Raw genomic sequence first — 18,064 nt, 5'->3', positions numbered from 1 at the left:
GAACAGTGTAGAGCTGCTTCATCCGCACTCTGTGTTTGGACAATGTCCGCGTAATGGTTGTGAGGAATTCCATCACTGATTACTGTTCTTGCAGCCCTTGGAATGCCACCACCACGCATTCTTACACCTCTACCTTGCCCTCTCCTTGGGCCTGCTCTTCTCCCTGGCCCTGCTCCTCTCACTGCACCTGCACCTCTAACTGCATCTCTCACTGCTCCTGCTCCTCTCACTGCTCCTGCATCTCTCACTGCTCCTCTCACTGCTCCTCTCACTGCTCCTGCACCTCTCACTGCACCTCTCACTGCTCCTGCACCTCTCACTGCACCTCTCACTGCATCTCTCACTGCTCCTCTCACTGCTCCTGCACCTCTCACTGCATCTCTCACTGGGCCTGCTCTTCTCCCTGGGCCCCTTGCTCTTACTCTTCCTCGTCCAGACATTACAGTGTTTGTCTTTTTCTGTTTCTGTTTCCAAAAACATCACTCCTCAAAGTCCTCCTTTTACTGTATAAGTAATGCCACTGAGTCTAAGCCAGACTGGAATCAGCTGTGGTTTGCCCAATTTACCCAACATAAATCAGCTGTGTGTCAATTATTCAATTGTTTGTTTATTATCAGCTGAGATATATTGTTTTAGAACTGATATCATTGCAGAAGAGGTTTTTAGACTGTATCTAAGGTTTGGAATATTGTTTTTGCCATTGTGGGATGTTGTGTGTTAACATTCGTAAATAATACAAAAACAATCCATAATTTTGTTGGGAGGTACAGCTTGTCTGTTAAGAAAATGTAAGCATTGTGGAAATGTGTTCACTGACTGCATATTGTTTGAAAACGACATGAAATGTGTGAATGGTATGGCCACAAAAGACCGATGCTGTGCTAATTGTGTTTAGAGTTTTGAAAATGTGACCACTGGTTGGACAAACGCTTGGTAGCGCCTGAAAAAAACTGTAAACAAACAGCTCATATTTCTTAGCAGCCCCACAGCGATGTTACTCAATGAAACCGAGCCTGGCAGCGTTGGAACGTTAGAGTTCAATTTGCAGTGAAGTGGCTCTGGATCGATATACTAGTACAGCTTCTTATCAGAGAAAGGTCAACTGCAGCCTTGACACCTGTCACAGGCTCAAAGAGGATTTATCCACATCCTGCCTTCTGCCTGTGTGTGTGTGTGTGTGTGTGTGTGAAGGTGAGACAGAGTTTGCTGTAACTAATGAATCACGTCAACACTCATTTTACGCACATCACACCCTCATGGTGGCGAGAGTATATCGCCTCTGCCACAGGAGACGCGCTGCGCTGACTCGTACTTGGACTCTTTTTTTTTTTCCAGCTGCAATGGGAAGCATCAATCCTGAATCTCCCCGAGTGCTGAAAGTCCCCCACTTGTTTTTTATTATCTCTTTCTGCTCGATCTAAAGCAAAAGATCGGGAAGGTTTGTCACCCTCCTGGTGTTACGTGCTTGCTCGCTGTGAGTGACATTTCAGTGGCAAATGAAATGATTAATTAGCGGGGAGACGAGCGAAGGTGCAGCAGGAGGAATGCGAAGGCAATGACGAGGTGCCAAGAGGAAGAGCAAGATGTGCACAGCCAGAGTTGATATAGTCAAACTGAATTCTGCCAGAGATTCATCATATCTGGAAGAAGCCCAGAGTTTGATTTTGGCACACTGTTGTTTTTCTGTTGATGTTTGTTTTAGTCCTGCTTTCAATCTCCATCTGTTGCAAATACTAGAGTGAGAGGAGGAGTTTTATTGTCACTATAGATGATTCTATCGTGTCAAGCACACACTGTATGCTTTGATTGTTCAGCATGTAAGAAATAGGAAGATAATTAATGTTTTTGGCATAACAAAACTGAATTAACACACTGATAATCCGCATAAATCCACAGAATCTGATATATATTCAGACAGAGACCTCATGTTTTTTTCTCTCTGTCCAACAGCTGCACCCTGAGTGTGACACTGGAGCAGGCCATCCTGCTGGCCCGAAACCACGGCCTGCCTCCTCGCTGCATCATGCAGGCCACTGATGTCATGAGGAAACAGGTATGTTTCACACACATGCACAGCACTACATGTGTGCATCACATCTGCTATCACTGCTACAGTCCTGTGACATTTTGTCACTTGGAGTGAATTTGTGTTTCGATCTCTGCATCCAGAACCATTAGATCAAACTGTATGCTTCATTGAGTCAAACGTGGCTGCCAACAGCATAGAGTAGCAGCTCTGCTTTCACAGTTTGATTTCCCTCCGACCAAATGAGGCACTAAAAAAAAAAGAGTAATGAGAAACTGAACAGATTGGTTGGGAGTCTGGAGCTTGTTTGTTTGTCAGCATGTCTATATGGGGTCAAGGGAACAAATTCCCATTACTTTCTCAGTGCGTAAACATTTTCACCCCACAAAAAAGGCTCCAGCCATGACCAGATCTTGGCCCCATATCTCAGACAGTCGTTAGATGGTTTGTAACTGGTGGTTATGTTGCTGTTTGCAGCGAGAGAAGAGGCTAGTCCAGAGCCTCATATCCCTCGGGAGGAGAGACATTTAATTTCTGCACTCAGAGAACTGGGCTGCCAGCCAGGAGGATGCAACGCTGTGCATTGTGTGACCTTGAGTACTACTGTATGTGGCTGGGGAAAAAAAAAAATCCATGCTGTGGGGGGTGTGGTTTGAGATGTTTGTAATGGACTACGAAAAAGGTGTAGGTATGGAAATTTGTCATTTCGGTCAATGTGTCTTGTTGTTGTCTTGTAGAACTGAACTTTTTGCTTTAATCGTGTCATCGTTATACGTCTGATTGTCATTAACATAAACACCACTAAGAACAGATGGTTCAGTCCACATAGAGAAAGCAGAGGGGATTCTGCCCGACTGTGTGTGTGTGTGTGTGTGTGCGTGTGTGTGTGTGTGTGTGTGTGTGCGTGTGCGTGTGCGTGTGTGCATGTGCGTGTGTGTGTGTGCGTGTGTGTGTGTGCGTGTGCGTGTGCATGTGCGTGTGCGTGCGTGTGTGTGTGCGTGTGTGCGTGTGCATGTGCGTGTGCGTGCGTGCGTGCGTGTGTGTGTGTGCGTGTGCGTGTCCTTGCTCTCAGACATCAGCTGATGGATATGATGAATATGAATGTATCACACAAGGTTTGGATGAGGCCTCTTCTTCGTCGCTGAATAGTCATTCACTGACAAAAAGGTTATCTGCACAGCATTCAGTCCCAGCAGGTACCACCCATCAAGCCCAGACGACATCATTCAGAATGAGGTTGCATGAGTGATTTGGGCAAAATGGGTCCAATCACAGCTGGATTTGCAAACATCTGCACAGCAGTTTTCACGTTGGTCTGTATAGGAAGAGTAGAATAGTAGAATCTAAACTAACGTATGAAGATAACTCATGGTGTTATCCTTCTGCACCTTTTGTCTTCCTGTTTCAGAATATGGAAGGAACAAGTAACTGTTTTTATAAATGACAGGATATGTAATGTATCAATTTATAAATCTAGCGACAACTTCGTATGGCTGATCGAGACGGATCAAATAAAATAAAAGATTCAAAATGTTCTCCCTGGTGATTTTTTTCATTTTCTCATTGATGATTCAACCATTAAGGCCTCAGCAGAATATTTAGTTAACTTTGAGGTGCAGAGACATCATTTATTTAACAGTCAGATACCAGGTTTTAGTTATTATGTAATGCAGAAATGAAAAATGAAGAAGATTATACAAAATACATGCAGCATGAGATTTTTTTTTTTTGTTTCTGAGATCTTAGGTATTTAAATCAAGTTCCACTTGTTGAAATAACTTTAAAGCAAAAGTTTTGTCTCTAACTCATCTGATCTACTCTGGGCACCGTGTCCTTTTGGGACATTAGGGGGCATCTCTGTCTGGAGGCATCGGAATGGATGGCTGTGATAGGCATCGAGTAATTGCAGATGCTATCCCACTATCTGGACGTAACTCTGGGCAGACAGTAAGATGGAAAAAAAACCCGGCAGAGTTGTAACCGAGAGGTCAGCTAATGCACTCTTGGCCAGTTTGCTCCCTCTCCGCTCAAAGCGTAGACGCTGATGACATCTTCGGATAATGATTTGATTGTGCGTTGTTGCTGGTGTGCGTGCGTCACAGGGAGGAGAGCGGGTGCATTTGTGAGTGCAGATGTTTGTGTCCTTAAGCTGGGAGGCTGAGTTGTTTCTATGTTTTAGTATCTGCCGACTCTGCGCACCGCCAGCAGACTACAGGAACATTAGCAAAGAGCAGACATACATCCTGACTGGGTATAATGAAACTCTGTCTCACACACACACACACACACACACACACACACACACACACACACACACACACACTCACATACAAGAACCATTCATCTTCCAAATCCCTTACTACTTACTTCTATTTCCTTACAAAGAATATTCTGCATGTGGTCTTTAGCTAACAGAGGTGAAAGAGTACAGATGCTAAAGATGAACGGCACATAGCCGCTGCAGTTATTAGGGTCTCAACATGCATCGTATGACATCTACTTTACTACCATCAATATTTATAGGAGCTGTTGGACTAGAAATGATTCCCTTCTCTTCTCAATGTTACTTGAGGGGAATTCTTGTCACTAAACAAAAATCATCATAAGGGATGCGACGGCGTCCACTCGTAGCTCATCAGCCGACTTTTGATACATGTGCTTCTTGTGTCTTCTCTCTATGGTGTTTTTCTATTTATGGCTTTTGCATTTCAACCTGATCCATGATGTCATCAATTTTTGATGCGTGTTTGTCTTTTAGGGGGCGAGAGTTCAGAATTCTGCCAAGAATCTGGGAGTGAGGGATCGCACACCGTCCTCAGTCCCAAGGTAAAACTGCAGCCACATCCTGTTTACGCAGGGCAACATCAGCATAGTAAACTAGAAAAGTGCACTCAGTAGAGTGCAGATCTTTGCCAAGTATGTCTGCAACAACAACAACAACTGCTGTAATGTTTGATTTAATAACTACAAACTCCATGTAGCCCACAGGGTATCAGACATCTTTCATGTATACTTTAGCTTTCATGTTTGCAGCCATTTGCACCACCAGCTCGGTGCAGTTAAACTGCCGTTCACTGTGTAACGTTCCATGTCGACTGTTTAACGCTTCCTCTGAACAGAGACAGTCGACCCTGCTCTGTTAGCTGTTAGCTTTGTTAGCCAAGGACTCTGCTGCCCACCAGCTGCTAACCGCTAACTAGCGCTTCCTCACACATGAGGGATTCACACACTCTAACACGTGAACTTCCAAATACATAATCTCCTGGACGTGAAAGGGATCTTAGCAAGATTTGCATGTTATAGTTAATTAACTACAAATCACATGCATTACATTACTGCTGACCATTTTTAAAGCATAGTTTTTGGATGATTGCCTACCTGCCAGGTAGCCGTTTGTTTCCTTTAATTTCACTTGGCCATTAAGCTCAACGTGCAGAGAGAGTAAGATATGATCCCTCAGATAGAATGAAGTCATTGTTACTTAAGTTCAAAGTTATTTTGTCATACGGCAATGCAGTTGCAAGCAGAGATAGAGTTACTGAAGTTAGAAAGGACAGGAAACAAGCAGCGAGAGTGACAAATAGAACGGTCCTATATTCTTTTATTGCGTATCTTTCCAAGTTAAAAACCCAGCTTGTTGGAGCTTACTTGAGTGCATCATCAAGGACTTTTAAAAGCAGCCTCTTCTCTCAATTACCTACCATGTGAATATAGTTAGTGTAATTCAGCTTTTCAGAAAGGCATGTATCTGTACAGTACTGTAGGCCGGTCTATGTGCTTTTTGTGCAGGACTGGGGCCAAATGGTTTTTATTAGAAGGGAGCTCCCTGCACTCAGTAGCCCCAAGATGAGGACAAGGACTGCCTCGGCTGTGACGTATAGGCTTTTGTGTGACAGGCAGCCCTTTTGAACCTTTTAGTGAAATTGACAAATACAATTAAGTAGCGGGATGATTAGTGTTGAGACATTGTGGTTGGAGAGCAACATTGCTGCACTCTCAGTAGGATTATGTCAGAATTGTTGCAGTGTGAGTGACTGCTGCAGAATATGGAAGTGTGTTTTGTGTATCATACGACGTTGGCTGCTTGTTCACTGTTCTGTAGATGAAAAGAACTGAAAGGAACCGGTTTAGTGTGAGTTTACCCTGCAGCCATTTCTCATCCCGACTAAAACATGTGAGCGGTCGGATCGATTGTTTAAACTACAGAAGATGGCTGATGCAAAAGAAATACAGCTGATTGTACTGAAAATTAAACTGAGATTTAAAAAAACAACATTGATCAATTATGGATTAAACATTAAAACATGATCATTAAGGCAGCAGAACAGACCATATAATACTTGACTGTAAAGTGGTGGTGTGTTGGTATGATTTTGTTATGGACTATATAATGATAATAGTAAAAAGGAATGCTTTAAACCAATATGCAGTGCGTCCTATTCTCTTACAAATGCAAACAACCAACTAATGCATAATTCATGTTGCATTTAAAATACCAAGCATATGGCTACTCTACATCTTCGAAGTCATTTGTTTTGAAAACTAATAAATAAACGTTATCAAGCTATAGTACATACAGTTCAATTGTAGCAACAACACCTGTGAAGGTAAAAGCTTTTTTTACTCTGCTTTGTGTTCACGCACTATATACTAGAATGTGATTAAATGCCATTTTACGTGCATGTTTCTCTGATCAGGTTGTACAAGCTGTGCCAGCCTCCACCACCGGATGGTGACCCATAATGCATTGCAACCAGGGGACGCCGAAGTCTTGAGGAGCTTTGCGTCCTCCCTCCACCCATGAAGGATCAGCCTAATAAAAGACAGTTATTGGGTCCATTTTTATATGTCCAGAGTAGCTGCCTAAAGTGTAAATAGACTTTAAAAATAGTATTTTTAATACTTTATATTTTCCATTGTTGTACTTTATACATATTTTCAGTTTTTTTTTTTCCATATAATGCATCTGACAAGACAAGGACTCGGAGTGAGAAAACAAAAGATTTATACCTGAGGATGCCGTTAAATTCGCCCAATGAAATGGAATGATCCCATCAGGTCACTGTCTGATTATGGGCTGAAAATGTTTGCTTTCATGAGGGACATTTTAATTTCATGATCTTATTTTAATTTGCATATGAAGTAAGCAAGATAATATTGATAAAAAGGATATTTGGCTTTGTTTTGTGGTCAAATTAGCCAATGATTGCTTGCTTCTCTTTAGATCTGACTTCTATGCTTTATCGATTATCTCAGTATTGGATAACCATATGAATGTGTGTTTTGTTACCTTCCTCAACATGTTTATTTCGCTTGTAAATATACATATGTGGAGTGCGAATGTGCGAAAAGAGCCATGCCGTTGATTCCCATTGTGTTTGGATTTCTACGACTGTTACATGCATGCGTGAGAAGATTTCCATCGGTTTATCAGTATTAACATACAGTAGGTTTGTGGAAGTAGAGCTATGAAATATATTCTGTTATTTTATATTGACAGTACTCAGGATTTAAGTGTCCCTCTGTGTTACTTATTATTGGATGAATCATTGTAGATGGATGTCTAGCTCACTACTATGCAAACAAACAAGTGGAAATAAACTGCATCAATAAACTCCAGGAGTGTTTCCTATGTTTGATTTTTGCTGCAGATTTCATCGAAACACTACGAATATGCTGTCAGCATACAAGAATATAATACAACTGATCACAATGGATGGAGATTTAACAGCCACCAGCCAGTTATACTAGTATCCTACTTAAGTGACCCATTGTTGTTTAGTAACTGTTTTGGTGCTTAATTGGCAGTAAAATTAGTTACAGATTTTAAAAAAACTAAAACTGTGCTGCCGGTAGTTAGCGTTGAGGTAGACGCATTAGAAGCCTCATTCGTATACCGGTTTATATATATAAATATATATATATGTATATATAAGGCTAGGAGCCCGGCGAATATAAATGGGAGTGGCGGTGGCATCAGTAACACTGCTGGCAGCCAGTGGGCGGAAGATTTGTAATCTCTGTCACAGAGCTGCTGTGCCATTGGCTTCCACGGGGACGCCGCCGCCGCCAGAGAGTCAGTGAGGCGACAATCTGCGGATGGTCCCGGGCTGAGTCTCCACAATGAGCCGGGCTCAGAGCAGCCTGCTCCGCACTTAACCGTCTGAACTTAACTGCGGCTCCCCTTGCAGCCCCGCTTGACGACATTTTTTATTTATTTATTTTTGGCACATTTTAGTCGCCGAGACGCGTCCTTTAATTAAAAGGACGACCGACTACTGACCGGCTCACCTCATGATTTTATCCTGCTAAAAAAAAGCTCCTTGCGAGGCACAACAGTTTCTCCATGGCGTCCCCGCAACAGTCAAGAATTCAGTCGTATCTGGAGAAGAATAAAATCGGACCCTTGTTCGAGGTGAGTGCACACAAATGTAACCAGGAACTCTGCAAGTTGTCGCCTGCCAATTTAAAGGACCGTGTCATTTCATTCCACTGTTGGTTGTGCTTAATGGTGAGCCCACATCTGCAATGTGAGCTGTCACACCGGAGCTAACTGAGGATAGGCTATACTGAAGTGGAGTAATCACTCACTACACCTCGTTTTGTAGATGTTAAAACAATCGGCTGGTAAAACCATTCATTTTTTATTTTTTTTATAGCACTTTGGTGTCTGACTGTCTTGCTGAAACGTCCCACTGCGCTCCATGTTGCCCTCACATGTCCATGCTCAGCCTCTCCATCAAGTGATTCACATTTTAAAAGATGCTGCTGTACCTAGTCACTGCCTGACTCGACATTGTTCCACTTCGTCAAAGTTAGGGACACCGGGAGAAGCCAGTTGTAATTCATAATGCACAGCAGAGTTGGCTTTACTGCGTTCTGCTACAGTGACCGCAGCCAAACTAACTACCATGCCTCTCTGTCTGCTTGTCAGTCATGGGGATCTGTGTGTGTGTGTGTGTGTGTGTGTGTGTGTGTGTGTGTGTGTGTGTGTGTGTGTGTGTGTGTGTGTGTGTGTGTGTGTGTGCTCATCCCGGGGATACTCTCAGTGAGGCGTCTCAGCAGCCCTGGGGAGAGCATGACTTCATCCTTTGTTTGCTATTGGATTTCTTTGCTTGAAGCAGGACCGTACAGGTGTGAGGCGTAATCAGAGTAGAAAGATGGAAAGACAGACAGAAGATCCATTTGAACTGGCTTTTGTCGTGAGATGCAGCAGATCTGTTGTGAGGCTCGCTGAACAACACTGAAGGCTGCTGTGTTATCCCCGTGAAGTGCAAGCTACTGTACCTGCATCGAGTCATGGCAAAGCAATAATCACATGCACGTGATGTGTTCTGCAAAGTGCTGACGTTTCACTTCTGTGCTTCGCCTGGATGTGTATTAGCAGCACACACACACACACACACACACACACACACACACACACACACACACACGCACAACCAACAGATGTAAGAGCAGTAGTGAGGCTTGTTTCAGCACCATGGACAGAGATTCATGCCTTACATGCGTTTAACCAGCGATGGAGACAGGAGATGCTTTTGTGAGGCCACAGCCGTCAGTGAGGCTCAACTGCACAATAGTCGTCTGTGTGCTCTCTCTCTCTCTCTCTCTCTCTCTCTCTCTCTCTCTCTCTCTCTCTGTTTGTTTTTCCTCCGTCTTTCTCTCTCACCTGTCTCCCCCTCTGTTCTCTGCCTCAGCTTCTGTTTTTTTTCTCTCTCTTTTTTTTTTTTGGCTTCCTGGACAATTAGTTAGTGTCTCCTTTGTGTGACAATTGGACATTGATTAATGCAAAGTGCTTTTTGGAAGTTAATGGTGAAGCTTGTGGTCAAAAAACCTCTTTTGTTTCTCTGTGTATTGCCTCCTTAAGATACCAAGCACGGGTTGTATTCAGACCAGCACGGACACAGATAATTGCTGAGCTGTTCACATTATTTAGACTGTGAATGGTGTATTGTGGGGCTGCATTGTGTAGTGTAGATTTTAAAGAACACTGACAGTTTTTTTTGAAAGGGAGTGAGAAAGAGGTATAGTAAGAGGAGCATATTAAAAAACCCCTTCCCTGTTCTGCCACTCTATTCATGAGAAGAGGATGTAGCTGCTACCTTGGTGTTGCTCTTGAAAAGCTTTGCCCATTTTATTGTTGTCCCAAAAAAAAAGAAAAAAAAGAAACCCCATTCACGTGCATTCAGTTGTGAAGAAATAAGCTTGTTTTCATAAGAAGAGTCCAGGAAGAGAAGCTGGAATAGTGCTTGTAATTGTCATTTTGATCAGATGCAGTGAACTGGCGCAGCAGACGTAATAATACAGCTGTTCTGCTACGCTGCTTAAACCAAAAGGGAGCTGGCTGAGGGTTTGATTACCATTCAAACATGACACTTAAAGGGAAATGGTGTCTGTTAAAACGGCACAAAACTATTTCCAAATTCAACAGCACCGTGTAGAAATAGAAGTATTTTTCCATTACCAGTTGTTAGAAAGTGCAATACGTACGAAACGCAGCAACATTGTGACAATGTGAAGGTCAATTTACGATTCCTGGGCTGAAACGGAACCAAAACTGTAATTGGACTGCATATATTACAGTAAATGACATACTTTCCACAGAAAGACGAAATGGATTGTCTCCCACTGATCTGGTTGGTTTCCATGTGAGCAGTCATCTTTCACTGCGTTATTCATTTTAAGCCATCTTACTTTTTTGTACAATAACTACTACGTACATTTCAGTTGTTGTGGAGCCTTTAGAAACACATATAAGTGTACAAGTATCATGCGAGATATGCGATGCATGTCGAAGTGTTCCCTCCCTGAGCTCTCTGATCTATACCCTGGGCTTCTTACTTCCTGTTGTGTGAACACTTCCTATCACTCTTCTTCCTCTTCACTTCAACACTCATCTGCAAAGCCCCATCACTTCTTCCTCACACCCAACACACAGCTGCAGCAATAAACGTCCTGTGAAACAGCGAGCGGGGGTTCATTTACTCACTCTGATGAGACACAGCTTATGATTTGCCATCAAATTGATTCCCCCCCCCCCCTCGCTAATGAAATGGTTGCTTTGCAGAGATAGCAAGCTGAGTCAACATGGAATATTCTCCAAAAAAGTGAAGCGGCCTTTCATGATAATTGAAGTAATTGCACTCCGGATTATTGTCAGCCACTTGCCCATTTTGATAAATTGATATTCTTTTCAGAAGTCTTTTTCAATCACTTAACAGTTGCAGTGCAGCGGGACCTTTCACATTTTTAAGAGTTATAGTTCATAAAGGCATCAAAGCATGTTGAAGGCCACATGTTCAGGGTCCTTTTGTTACTCTGTCCTCTATATGATTCACACAGTAAAAAGATAGAGCAAGAATATTTGCCTAGGATAAAAGTCCCCCTTACCTGCCTATCTGTCATGGTAACAGGATCACTTCAATTGTATCACGCAACAGGCCCAGGAGGTAAAAATGGATTTTTGGTCCTCATCGTCAGACAGCGTAAAACCTGCTCTCATGTTCCTCCCTGCTGTGGCCTGTCAATCTTATCTGAGGCGATATAATTGTTCTGTTGGAACAGAGAACTCTACGTGAGTCTAGACCGAAGAATGTCACCACATTGAACCTTAATTGGTGTAACAGTCAGATGTTGAATCACTTCACTGTTTTGTGCTGTCGTTGCTCATGGCGAAGTCTGACTTTCTTCTTCAGTGACTTCAGGAGCTTGAATATAGGTCTGATAATATCCCATCTCTGAACCCATCGGCTGTCTGTCTGATGACGACTTAGCTTCTTAGGGCAACATTCCAGTGTAATAATAATACTTATATTTAGTCTTGCACCTTTCATAGAACATCATTCACAAAGCGCTTAACAAGAATACATTATATCTAAAAGCAGATATCTGCATATGTATGCAGATAAATTAAAAAAAAGCTAATAAAAAGTCAAATCATTGTCAAAATGTTGTCCTGTTGCCCCACGATTCTACATTCATATGCAGATATCTGTTTGTAGAGATTAATATCTGTTATTAAGTGAGTATTGGTTTCAGCTTGGTTCTTATGATTCCTTGCTGATATTAATGAAGTACTGATGAAAGATATGCTGGATTTAATTTATTAAATCAAATGGATCAAATGATAATGTAAAATACAGAGATGCTCATCAAACATTAATACATAATATAAATAATCCATTTAATTGCCATTTTTATTTCATGCATATATATATATATATATATATATATATATATATATATAAGTGTTCCAGCCTCACATTCACTTTCACATAAAAGAATCAGTTCTGCACAGTGACAATTAGATTTTACATCGATAAAGTAAAACTAAAATCTGCACTCGGTTTGAACCAATACCTTGAATTAGAATGAATAACGCTGCTCTGTTCCTACTGTTGCTGTTGCTACTTATAGTTCAGTTAAATGACTTTCCTGCTCCCTATAGATTCCTCTTCCATCCATGTGGAAAGGGTTTCGCTCCAACCCGCTCAGCTGTGTAGTGTTTCTAATCTGCTGTGCTCAGGGTCTCCTGCAGCCCTGCAGTACTGTAAAGAGGTCAGTCAGTCGGGCAGGACTTAGACACACACACACACACACACACACACACACACACACACACACACACACACTGTCTGATCTATTGATTCACTCCCTTAAGAGGTAATTTATTGGACCTGGTGTGATTAGTTTTGAGCTATTTCCACGTACTGTAGACAGTGAGTGAGAAAACAGTCTTCCTGTTTTGGGGAAACTGTTTTGCATTTCTGTGTGCATGTAACATGTTTTTCTTTATCTTTTTAAACATTTGATCTGCCATAGTGAGTGATTGATTATATGGCTTATATGAGAATCCCACTGGCCTGCAATCACTACACTTCCTGGACAGCTCTAGAAAACAAGGAAGAAAATGTGAGGAACGTGTCACAGATAGCAGGCATTGCCGGGCTTTGAAGTAGTTGTTATTCTTGACCTTTTTGAGATGCATTAACCGAAACACACAAGGAGAGAGGTTCAGTTCTACATGAGGAAGAATCCATCGGAGGTCGTATTACATCTGCAAACACACCTGGAAACATTTCTGTCTGACAGGGTCACTTTGTCATCGGCATACCTCCCACACGTCGGGTCATAATAACCAAGTCATTTCATCCCAGTTTTGGGTTGTTTTGTTGTTTCATTTTTATGTTTATTATTTCACCTCACTCTACTATTCAAAGCAAAGCATCTGCAGAACTAGGTCAGTTATTACAGAAGTAGAGTGATCATTTGATATTACGATCCAGTTTGATACGTGAGGTGCTTTTTATGATGCTAGAGCTCAGTAGTATGATGAAGGCAGGGTTATCACCTTACATCTTTTCATGACCAAGCAGTCTTTTGAATACATGATTTGTAATTTTTTTTTTGCCAAGTTCATCATCTATTTGTATGCTGGTGGGTTATTACAGCATGTATTTACATCTGAACACAGATGCTGACTCTAATTTCAATTTTAAATTGCCATCTGTGAAGGCATGCTAAAAGTCAATGCAATGAATTTATGGTTAAATGATTTTCAATTTCCCACAGCGCTTTGTTACGGCACCACGTGAAAATTGAATCAAGGCCTTTCCTTTTTGTTACCTCTAGAGGACGGGGAAGACAGTAGAATTTATATTTAGAAATCAACACCATTAACAGTTTGTGATTGGTTAACACATAAAGTGTCAGACAAAACAAAAGCCACAGTCTTCATCAAATCAGCCGCAGCCTGTTTTGGTTTTACTTTTTCATTCAGAGCCAGAGCCTCTCAAGATTGATGACTTGATATGGCAGACGTCTGGTCGTGCATGGGTTAATACAGCTCCTCTTCAGGCACAGCTAGAGTAATTACTACAAGACAGGCCAGGTTGGTCCCGGGGGGGGGGGGGGGGGGGGGGGGGGGGGTACAGGAAGGGGCGAAGAGGGAAGGCAAAGGGTGCGTAAGATGGGGGCAGGGAGTGTGTATGGGAAACAGAAAGGGAAAGGGAGAGAGATCACCGTGGATGTGGTGCATGCTAATAAAGTTCTCATGTCCACTCACAGCCTGGGGATGCTGATGTCTGAATGCAGTGTGTAATTGATAGTCATGCTGGTGGTGTGGGAGAGCAGATCATCTGAGCCTTGACAGTTAGTTTGTTCAGCGGGTGATTAATAACTGTCTGTGTGTATGTTTGTCCAGAGAGGGATTCATATGTGTCTGTGCACACGTGTACGACTCGAGGTCCCTTCCGAACCCAGTTTGAATGTAAGTGATGGGAGGCAAAATCCACAGTCCTCATTCTGTGCTTTCTAAACTTCAGTTGCAGCTAATATGAGGCCTCCTCTTCTCTGGGCAGTTTCCATTTTGACACAGAGCAACAACCATGGATATTGTCCCCCATCCCCTCCATTGAAATCGCTTTAGGAGCGGATCTCTGCACAGCCAGAGACGATTACAGTATTTTCCATAAACACATGGGAATGTGAGTATTGTTTTAAGATGTGAACCCATTCTTCAAAGCCTAGTTTTATTGGGTTAACTTTTACAGTGGTGCCTAAATCACTGAATCGCTTCAGCTGTAATTTTTAAGAATGTACTTTATAATGTAATATAGTCTGAATTATTCCTCTTGTTGGGTGTCTTATTCTTCCCTGTCATGCCTAAAAATATTATTATTATTATTATTATATCAAGTAATGCAGTGCTTCATAATTCACTGCACAAACCAGCTGAGCTGTAACTGCGACTATTTTCATTACTTCATTATTTTTTAAATAATAATGTTGTCCTTACAATGTGAGAAAGTAGTTTATTAAGACGACACAAAATGAATAGAAGAGTACAATGATATTTATTGAGGTTGTGGTCGATGTGAAGCAACATCATCAAGCGGAGGCACTTATGAAGACAGATGCTAGGAAAGGATCAGATGTGGAGCACAGCCGGCAGGTAGATGATCGAAACTCTCGATAGAGTCTCCTGGAACATCCTGAAGGTCACGGCGGTGATGCGGAGGCAGCAGAATTGATGGTATTTAAATAACATCATCCCAGTATCGTTTTTCAAAGATCATTGGTGTGATATGAAGGGAAGCAGAAGTGACAAGGAACATTAGAGCGAGAATAGAAGTAGCAGAAACATGACAGAAAAATAAGGCTTAACTGAAATATGCATCGCAAAATGTACTTGTTTAGACCAACCATAGGCTGTATTGAAGAAGTGGACGTAATCACTGTGACGACACCCATTTGTTTGTGGATTTGTAAAGCATAGTCTGCTTTATTGTCTATTTTACTTTAAATGGGACCATAAGTTACTAAAAGAACATTGTGCTGTATTGAAGAAGACAAGTTTACAATGTTTACTGAGGTAAAGAATCCAGTGAGAAGTAGGCTCATTTCTTCACAAATATCTAAACAATCGGACTTCTTTTTGCAACCTGCTGGCCATTTGAAAGAATGCAAGTTTAACGCCCTTCTGCATTGGCTTAACTTTAAAAAAAACCACACAAACATATTTAAGAATATGAAGCTTTATGTTTGTGGTCAATACACTTTGTATTAACTGATTAGTTGATTCATTTACTAATAGTGAGCCAGTCCCCCCATTACTCATGCTCAAAATGCCCCCAGAGAAATGAAACAGGCTATATTTCTACTGCTGCAAAACATGAAGGTAGTGATGAAAATGGACTTGAGGCAGTGCTGCAGGATTGAGCGAGTGAGCCGTTAGGGCATCTATTTCTTGTGCGTATCAGTGTGACGGATAAAAGCATCTCTTCTGATAAGTATTATCTGCTAGTGCCAGCCTGGTCAGCTGACGTTGCCTCTCCCACAGTCTCATCTTCCGCATGATCTCTCCTGCTCTTGTCTGCCTGCTTATTCAAGGTCTGGATCTCTTCCAGTGGCATCTCGCTCTGTCTCTTTGTCTCTCTACTCAAATTCACCTAAATCGACTCATCATATCATTCTCTTTTTTTTCCCAATAATGACCTCTTTCTGCGTATGAAGCACATTGGGCAGACGCAGACGTGACCTTAAATACCGTGATATGACTTTGCATTCCCATGTCATTGACAAGCAGCAGGTAAATCAATGGTAGTCTGTGGCCTCTAGTAGGGGCGACGGGGACAGGGAGCTCTCTTGGGAGTCTTTGAAGAGCCGCTGCTGCATTTAAATTTTTTTTTTTTTTTATGCAAGGACAAATCTGACGAAAAGATGTCAGATTTTATAGCTGATCAGAGCAACAGTGTCTGAGATGATTGACTTGAGTTCAGAATATTCTTGCAGTTAATAATGATTTTTAATCTGGCAAACATGAATATTGTAAATGCATGCACTATATTAGTGCACCATTCCTGTATCTCCCGTCACACATACAGCACACGGATACAGAGTTGTCTCGTAAATAGATTGTAATAGATACACTTCCTCCCAGGGATACAGACATCATAGATAGCCGGCTCCTGCAGAGTATATGTTTTGTGCCGGCGCATCAGCTTCTTCTCCCTATCCAGACAGCCGTAGCTCAAACAGCTCTCCAGGAGTCTGCTACAGCTGGGGTGGAAATTCTGCAGCTCGTGAGTTGACAAGAAAGCAGAGAGCAAAGCTTAGGTCCACGTCTCTGACATCGGCGAGCTTATGTAGCTGTATCAACTCTGTCAACATCTGTGAAGAGAAATGTCTCTTTAGCCTTCACAGATTGGTGTCCAGGGTTAGGAGAAGAGAATCACCCTGTGAGGTCGAGATTTGTCAGAGGGAGAAATCAACGGAGTCTCTGCTCAAGTGTCCTTGTCAGTGTGTACATACCACCCATGTATGACCTTACAAACTTCCCACTCCTGTTTGAACTCCTTTCCACTTTCAATTCGGGGAGTTTGTTTGAGTTGCGGGGATGCGGGGGGAGCGTCAGTGAGACTATGTGTCACTGTCCCCGGAGGGCGTCCTTGAGAGCTTCCAAAGACTCGGGTGTCTCTTGGCTTGTTGACAGCTTGTCAATTACCGCGACCAAACCAAACTGCAGCGGGGCACAGAGATATCACACCCCGACAACAGATCTGCACAGATATGGACTGCATGTTTGCCTGCTTATAGTGCACTGATACAGAGGCTGGAAACCATCTGCCTCACTTTATATTTCTCACGTACAAACATATGTGACGTGTTTTGCTGATGCAAGTCACTTTAACCCGAATAGCATTAAAGTCTGCTTGTATATAGGAAGTGTTGGCCCAAATTTGAACCTACGTCTTATTTTGCTTCCTGTCAAATAAAATATGATTACCAGTCAACCAGCATCGGCTTATCAAACAAGACTAGTGTTATTTAATGCACCTCATTATCATAGAAAGTGAAAGTGTCGGATACGATAGCCTTGGTTTGCTGAATATGTGAATTATGCTGTGTAATATAGACATAACCGCCGGGCAGATATGGTGGGACCTGTTACTTGTACACATGTCTCTTTGCCTTTTTTTATGACGTTATTGGAGTTGTGAAAGGACACAAAGATGCATGGGCGCCTTAGCTCATTCAGCACAAGCTCTCCAGCTCATGCAAAACGCTCTACAGGATGCGCAATCAATATATGTTGGCACAACAGTGTTTTACAGTACCGACGTGGGCAGAATGCAGATGTACCCAAGCGTGCTGCCATTTCTCTGACAATCCCCAGAATCTCTCTCTCTCTCTCTCTCTCTTCTCTCTCTCTCTCTCTCTCTCTCTCTCTCTCTCTCTCTCTCTCTCTCTCTGTAGTTTGCCACAGTTTACTTCGTGGATCCAACTCATGCCTGTGTTACTCTCTGCACATCTGTGTGTGTGGTTTTCCATTGGGAAACGCATTCATGAAAATCACCTCTCTGCAGTCGTCCATAAAAAGAACTGCACATCCTTCCCCATAAAAATACATTAGGACTCGGAAACCCCGCGGTACTTAACAAAGTTCTGCTATTTTGACTTCCTGTATAATCTACCAAATTACAACCTTCATTTATAGACCTCCTGGTGGTAGGTTAGTTAAATTACCCACAGGCG

The 18,064-nt window shown here is 42.3% G+C and overlaps 2 protein-coding genes across 3 annotated transcripts in view; both read left to right on the top strand.

The window, feature by feature from the left end:
• prex2 (phosphatidylinositol-3,4,5-trisphosphate-dependent Rac exchange factor 2) overlaps positions 1-7,645 on the top strand; it is a 68,978-nt gene extending 61,333 nt beyond the window's left edge. Inside the window, exons 38-40 of the mRNA XM_068708164.1 lie at positions 1,951-2,053; positions 4,785-4,852; positions 6,724-7,645. Of these exons, the coding sequence (XP_068564265.1) occupies positions 1,951-2,053; positions 4,785-4,852; positions 6,724-6,769 (217 nt within the window). The 3' untranslated portion in view covers positions 6,770-7,645. The remainder of the gene's footprint in view (positions 1-1,950; positions 2,054-4,784; positions 4,853-6,723) is intronic.
• A 492-nt stretch (positions 7,646-8,137) lies between these two features.
• Positions 8,138-18,064, top strand: part of cunh8orf34 (chromosome unknown C8orf34 homolog) — a 52,429-nt gene continuing 42,502 nt past the window's right edge. For both annotated transcript variants that reach the window (XM_068708152.1, XM_068708151.1), the window contains exon 1: positions 8,138-8,441. In XM_068708152.1, coding sequence (XP_068564253.1) covers positions 8,373-8,441 — 69 coding nt within the window. In that variant the 5' untranslated portion in view covers positions 8,138-8,372. The remainder of the gene's footprint in view (positions 8,442-18,064) is intronic.

Source organism: Cebidichthys violaceus, unplaced genomic scaffold (genome assembly GCF_023349555.1).
Source record: "Cebidichthys violaceus isolate CVI_PGR_0920_01 unplaced genomic scaffold, fCebVio1.0.p SCAF_135, whole genome shotgun sequence".
In the NCBI taxonomy this organism is placed as follows: Eukaryota; Metazoa; Chordata; class Actinopteri; order Perciformes; family Stichaeidae; genus Cebidichthys; species Cebidichthys violaceus.
The sequence above is the reverse complement of the archived record's forward strand: the minus strand, read 5'-3'. Positions and strand labels throughout refer to the sequence as shown.